The sequence below is a fragment of the Lemur catta genome, chromosome 10 (genome assembly GCF_020740605.2).
Source record: "Lemur catta isolate mLemCat1 chromosome 10, mLemCat1.pri, whole genome shotgun sequence".
Lineage (NCBI taxonomy): Eukaryota > Metazoa > Chordata > Mammalia > Primates > Lemuridae > Lemur > Lemur catta.
In genome coordinates this window covers 27,706,567-27,713,934 of record NC_059137.1, presented here as the reverse complement: position 1 = coordinate 27,713,934, position 7,368 = coordinate 27,706,567, and the positions used below count along the sequence as shown (strand labels likewise).

Sequence of the window (7,368 nt, the reverse complement as noted above, 5' to 3'; positions counted from 1 at the left end):
TGGGGAGGCTGAGGGAGATCATGGGAAAACAAAGCCTCCCTAATAACTCCTTCCTTAACACCATAATGGGAGGAGAGATGGCATAAATGGGGGAAAGGTAACTGAAGAGGTTAAGATAGGCCTATATAATGGGTTGAGTGTTTTTGGTGAGGTTACTGTTTTCATTTCTCTTGTTTTGATCTAAATTCTGAAGTATATCCTTCTTTACCTGGGATTTTTTCTGAACAGAAAGAAAGATAGCCATTCTTCCTTCATCTTTTTCTCCTCAATATTCCCACCTCCCAGGATACAAGTGCTAACGTTAATGCTCTTTCTATAACAGTTTGCCTGTGTTTCTTCTCCACCTCTTCTCTCCTTCCTCCTGCTTCTACTTCAGAACAGCTGTGCTCGATCAAATTAAATGGCTACCTTAGCTGACTCCTTTGTGGAAACAAGTCCACATGCCAATGTAAATAGAGGCAGGAAAAGAGGGTACACACAGGACAAAAGGAATATTTTCCAATATACTAACAATTGGTGTCATCATCTCTCTTTTAACCCCTCTGCCCCCAAATCACCGTCTAGGTAGTACTCTCTGGAGAGAAGATAAAGGATATGGAAAGAAATGAATTTGCCTCTTCCTCTCCCTAACAGAGTGCTAAGAGGGCTGCCACCTATGACTAGCCAATGAGTAAGCACTCATCTTGTCTTCAAGGTTTCTGGATAGGAAAAGGCCAAAGCAAAAGTATGGTTGTGGAGTCAGAATAAGATCAGTACGAAATATTGTCATTCTAAATGATAGCCTCGTAAATACAGTTACTACAGCAATAGTATAACAACTTATGAGGCACAGCCCTTTATATAAGCCATCCGAACACAATGCTTAGACATATTAACACAATGAACATGAAATGAATGGAGCACACTTGAGTTTTCAATGATGTGGTGCTAATGTTACAAGTTTCTGAATTGGAACGATCAATTGGGCTAGAAAAGGCAGTTTATGGAAAAAGTTTCATTAAAGACTCTAAACTGTATTTAGATTTGCAAAATGAAGACAGGGCTAAGGATTCCAGGTATGTGATTGATAAAGGCAAAGGTGATGGTAAGGACTTTCGTATCCTTATTCTTGATCATGCTACTTTGCATAATTGTGAAATCATCTTCTACACATAGGGAACTGAGCAGACAACTCTCCAAAGGCTACAGGCAAACATAAGTGATCCAGCCTTTGGAGTTCTACATCACATCACATATGATCAGGATCACAAGTAAGTGATGTTTGCTATCTCAGTGTAACACAGTGGAAGACTCATTTTTATGATATCCTTCTCTTGCTTAGAATCTGTGTAGTAATGTATGGCAGATAGAGTGCAGCGGTTAAGAGGGCTAGGTTTTGTGTTTATTATCTGTATGACCTTGAGAAAGTTACTCAAACTTTTGTCTCTGTTTCCTACTTCATAAAATGGGAATAGTATTACACTTGAGAAGGGAGAATCCAAGGCCCTAGAAAAAAGCTGTATATGCTGGGGCCTAGACTCCTTAATCCCTGGAAGCTCCTAGAAGAATCCTCTAATGATTCTCAGACTGTTAACAGGTTTTTGAAAGAGAAGCAGTTAGATGACCTACTGGGACCAAAAATGTTCAGTCTGTCGATTGTGGTTTCAAATTTTAAACCCCTTACCCTTAGAAAGCAAAATCTTTTTTTCTCCTTTTGAGACAGGTAAATCTAAAACATTATACGATATAAGTCATAAAGTATATGTATATATAAATGTATATTTAACATCACTATATTACATAAAGTAAATATAATTATATATTAATATCATATATATGCCATGTTGGAAATATCTACTGTTCTAGGCACCTAACATTTTTTCTAATTTAAATCTAATTATACCATAACAAATAGTTATTGCTCCTTCCACGTTCACTATGAGCTATGTGAGACTCAGGCAAAGTTAAGCAGCTTAACAAAGTTATATCCAGTTTAAGTGATATGGTGCTTGGTCTACATTATCTCTTAAATAGAGGATAGCTTCATTAAAAAAAACAGCTTTAATTTCAAAATATTTACCTAGATTTGAAAGTTATCTGTTTCTAAATTTTAACACTTCCCAGAAGAATACTTGTAGTATTGGTAGCTTTGACTGTGATGCTGTGTAGTCCTAAAATACAGAGGAATTTCTCAATACCTCACTTTTTATTATTAATAAAATTAGTATACCATCCCTGCCCTTTGGATTACAAGGAGTAATATAAGAATCAAACACAACATTGGAAGTAAATTTGTACTGGAAATCTACATCAAATATTTAAATTTACCTGAATCATATCCTTTTCTAAACCCTGCAGGTGACATGGACCCATGGAGACAGGAAATTACTCTGAAGTGACTGAGTTCTTTCTGGTGGGACTTTCCCAATACCCAGAACTCCAGCTTTTTCTGTTTGTGCTCTGTCTCATCATGTACTTGATAATCCTCCTGGGAAATAGTCTCCTCATTATCATCATCATCCTGGATTCTCGTCTCCACACCCCCATGTATTTCTTCCTTGGAAACCTCTCATTCTTGGATATCTGTTACACATCATCATCCATTCCTCCAATGCTTATTATGTTTATGTCTGAGAGAAAATCCATCTCCTTCATTGGCTGTGCTCTGCAAATGGTTGCTTCCCTTGGCTTGGGCTCCACTGAGTGTGTCCTCCTGGCTGTGATGGCCTATGACCGGTATGTGGCCATCTGCAACCCACTGAGGTATCCCATCATCATGAACAGGGTGTTATATATGCAAATGGCTGCATGGTCTTGGATCGTAGGCTGTCTGAACTCTCTAGTGCAAACAGTCCTGACAATGGTGTTGCCTTTCTGTGGCAATAACATCATCGATCATCTTACCTGTGAGATTCTGGCTCTTCTTAAACTTGTATGTTCAGACATCTCCATGAATGTGTTCATCATGACAGTGGCAAGTATTGTTTTATTGGTGATTCCTCTACTGTTAATTTTTGTCTCCTATGTATTCATCCTCTCTTCCATCCTGAGAATTAATTCTGCTGAGGGAAGAAAGAAAGCTTTTTCTACCTGTTCAGCCCACCTGACTGTGGTCATCTTATTCTATGGTTCGGCTCTTTTTATGTACATGAAGCCCAAGTCAAAGGATACAAAGGCATCAGATGAGATCATTGGGCTGTCTTATGGAGTGGTAACCCCAATGTTGAACCCCATCATCTACAGCCTGAGGAATAAGGAGGTAAAAGAAGCTGTGAAGAAAGTCCTCAGCAGACACTTGCATTTATTGAAACCATGAAAGAGCATGAGCCTGAGATGTCCTCAAATAAGGGAAAAGATTTTGTCTTTTGTATTTGGGTATTGGAAAACCTACTGTCATGAGAGCTTACATGTTTGTAAAATCAAATATAAGACTCCAATTCTTTCCAACATAGGATATTTATGCTAATGTGAACTTTAAATAGTGCTTTATCTGGTGACTTTCCAGGTGTAAGGAAATATGCTAACTGGTCCAATAAAGGTTATGATGCTTTTCATCAAGATGAATTCCTCTACCCACCACCCCTCACATTTCCTTCCTTCACTCTCACCTCTTCTGTCTCCTTTATTCTAAATTTTCTGTCCTCTTTATATATTCTCCTGTCAGTCTCAAACCTCTGGATATGAGAGTAAGCATGGAACAGGCTTTGCCAATAAAAAGGAAGGAGTGTCTATTCCTGTAATCATAGAGATTGGTATAATGTAGCAAATGATCTGAGCCATGCTAATCAGACTCAATCCCAGGAATGCTACCTTAGTGTCAGAAAAAGACTCTCTTTCTGAAATGGTCTCCATATTGGTAGAATGTGGACTCAGAGCTCCTGATGAGCATCTTTGCCAATATGTGGGGAAGGCACGAGAATGAAAGGAGAGCTGAGATAGCGTGCCTGATGATGTCACTTCAACTCCTGACTCCAACTGTGGCTGAAGACAGATTTACCATTGTATATTTCATTAATGAGTCAAATTAGCATTTTATGAAAAACCAAATTGACTTAGATGTTACCACTTACAACCAAATAAATCATAACTAATACATTCCCTTCCCTCAACTCTCACACCATACACTTGTATTTTTAAGGCAAATAGAATTATAAGGCATAAAATCTGAGTAGTTCCAAGGCCTCAAGCCTTTAGGAGTTCTCTTTCCCTTTAATAACTAAATTATAATAATCTAACCTCTGTTCTTCATTATTTCAGGCACCCCAGTCATCTCTGCAATTATTTCTGAGGAGCATGTACATATTCCTAATTTTTTATTCTCATCTTTTGCATCAAATTGATGTTATGCACTTTTTGCCAATTTTCCCTGTGCTTCAGTCAATATGTTCATACTTTGGATTATTGCATTTTGATCTTTTACATAATGTTTTTTAGTTTTTTAATAGAAATTTTCATTTGGCAGACTATGCACATTATGACTGTGTTAGATATTAATACACACAACTAGTAATAAGCTTATTTAAGACAGAATTTCCTTAAAAGGTGTTGCATATCAGATTTCTTACATTCTAGGCACCAGAACCATAATTGTAATAGACCAGGCAGGGTCCACTTAATTCAGTTACACAGAAAAATAATTCCTAGACTATACTGAACTCAAAATTTGACCAAAAAAATAAAATAAATAATCTATTAATCTATAGGATAAAATAAAAAACAAACTCCTTATCACAGTCTAAAAGATCCACCTATGTCTACAACCTCATTACCTCCTTACCATGTTCATTAGACTCTAGTTTCACTGTCTTCTTGCTGTTTCTCAAATATGCCAAAGCCTTTATATACACTTGCTATTCCTCTACCTGAGACACTTCTTCCCTAGATCTTCTTTCTGTCATTTCAAACAGGTCTTTGCACAAATGTCTCATGTCTTCTCTTTAGAAAAGCCTTAACATGCTTTTCTTTTTTCCACAGCACTTCACTCCCTTAAATAGCTTTATATTTTATCTTTTGGTGATTTTATTGTCTATTTCGTCTACCAAAAGCTCTATGAAGGCAGGGACTTTTCTTTGTCCATTGCTATATATCCCTGGTACATAGATCTATGCTACACAAATAGTAATTAATAAATAGGAATTGGATGTAGAATAAACATTATGTAAGACATTATACATTTTACTCTGGAGTATATCCGTATATAAATTTCTGCCTTTTTCTGACTACATAACTGATAGAAACCCTAAGGCAGTAAAGGACTATATTCTATACATTCCCAAGCTATTCTCTTTTCTTTCCAGGTTCTGCTGATTCTTTTATGTGTTAACATGAGCTTTTTGGTCCAGACTGTCAATGCTGAAATGGGTCACTACTTCTTATAGAAATCTTATTTATCTTGAGAAAGTGTAATTTTAACTATATGCATATAAATTGGAAAACCTAGAAAAAAGGAATAAATTCCTAGACACATAACAACCTACCAACATAGAACAGGAAGAAATGCAAAACCTAAATAAACCAATAACAAGAAAAAAGTTAGACGCAGTAGTAAAAAGTCTCCCAACAAGAAAAGCCCAGGACCAGATGGCTTCACTGCTAAATGCCACCAAGCATTCAAAGAAGAACTATACTAATCCTACATAAAATATTCCAAAAACACAGGAGGAAATACTGTCAAACTCATTCTAAGAGGCCTGTATCATCCTGATAATAAAACCAGAGAAAGACACAACAAAAAATGAAAACTATAGGCCAATATCTCTTTGCATAGATGCAAAAATCCTCAATAAAGTAACTAGCAAACAAAATTCAACAACACACTAAAAAGAGTTTTCATCATGAGCAAGTGGGATGCATCCCAGGAATGCAAGGATGGTTCAACATACGCAAATCAGTCATTCTGATACATCACATAAACAGAATGAAAGACAAAATCTAATTGATTATTTCAAGTGATGCTGAAAAAGTATTCAATAAAATTCAACATAAAAAAAACCTCTCAAAAACCTGTGTATGGAAGGAACTTACTTCAACATGATAAAAGCCATATATGACAGATCCACATGGGGAAAAACAGAAACTCTTTCCTCTAAAATCTCAAACTAGACAAGGATGCCCACTTTCACCACTATTCTTCAACACAGGTCTGTAAGTACTAGCTAGAGCAATCAGACAAGAGAATAAAGGGCATCCAATTGGGAAAAGCAGAAGTCAAATTAGTCTTGTAGTCAATATGATGCTATAGCTAGAGAAACCAAAAGACTGCATTAAAAAAAAAACTATCAGAACTGATAAACAAATTCAGTAAAGTTGCAGGATACAAAATCGACATACAAAAATCAATAGCATTTCTATATGCCAACAGGAAACAATCTGAAAAAGAAATCAAGAAAGTGATCCTATTTACAATAGCTATCAATAAATACCTAGGAATAAACATAACGAAAGAAGTGAAAGACCTCTATAATGAAAATTATAAAACATCAATGAAAGAAATTAAAGAGGACACACCAAAAAATAGAAAGATATTCCATGCTCATAGATTAGAAGCATAAATATAGGTAAAATATCCATACTACCCAAAGCAATCTATAGATTCAATGCAACTCCCATCAAAATACCAATGACAAATGACATTCTTCACAGAAATACAAAGAATAATCCTAAAATTTATATGGAACCACAAAAGGTCCAGAATAGCCAAAGCCATCCTGAGCAAAAAGAACAAAGCTAGAGAATTTCTGACAATGAGAATTGACTTTTACTCATAGGGAATAAGAGTAAAGATAGTCTCTGATTCCAGTCCTCCAACATTGTTATTACCTTCAAAAAGCCAAAGAAAAGTGAAAAGTTCCAAGAATCCAATAGAATACTATTTCACTTCCACTTGTTACATGTGCTTTCCCCCCCTCTGTTTTCCATTTTAAAATATTATGACTTTCATCAAAATTGCCAAATAAAATAACATGAGAAAGTACAGACAACATACTATTAATTTTAATAGCAGGTGATAAAACAGAAAATGCAGTGTGCTCTCAAGTTTTTACTATATGTAGTAAATGCATAAAAATACGTCAAAATATCAATGTTACTTATAATTTCAGTTAAAACCAAAATTATAAGTAACTTTAATTTTCTCCTTTGGGATTTTCTGAATGTCCAAGATTTTCTACAATGAATACATATTATTTCTATAAGCAGGGAAAAATGAATTCAAAGAATAAAGAAAAATTGCTGTTTAGTGAGTAAGGTACAATTAGGTCTTAGAGACATTATCCTTTGTATATCTAAAAGTTGCCATATTCATCAACACCTAATGATTCAACTCTAAATCACTTGTGGGATTACAGAGTCTCTTGGAGGAAAACAAAGAAGGATTTAAATTGGCTACCA

General features: G+C 35.5%; 1 protein-coding gene across 1 annotated transcript; it reads left to right on the top strand.

The window, feature by feature from the left end:
• The first annotated feature begins 2,350 nt into the window (after positions 1-2,350).
• LOC123645665 (olfactory receptor 13D1-like) lies at positions 2,351-3,295 on the top strand. The gene is made up of 2 exons (XM_045562111.1): positions 2,351-2,885; positions 3,078-3,295. The coding sequence occupies exons 1-2, from the start codon at positions 2,351-2,353 to the stop codon at positions 3,293-3,295; spliced, it is 753 nt and encodes a 250-aa protein (XP_045418067.1).
• Positions 3,296-7,368: the final 4,073 nt, after the last annotated feature.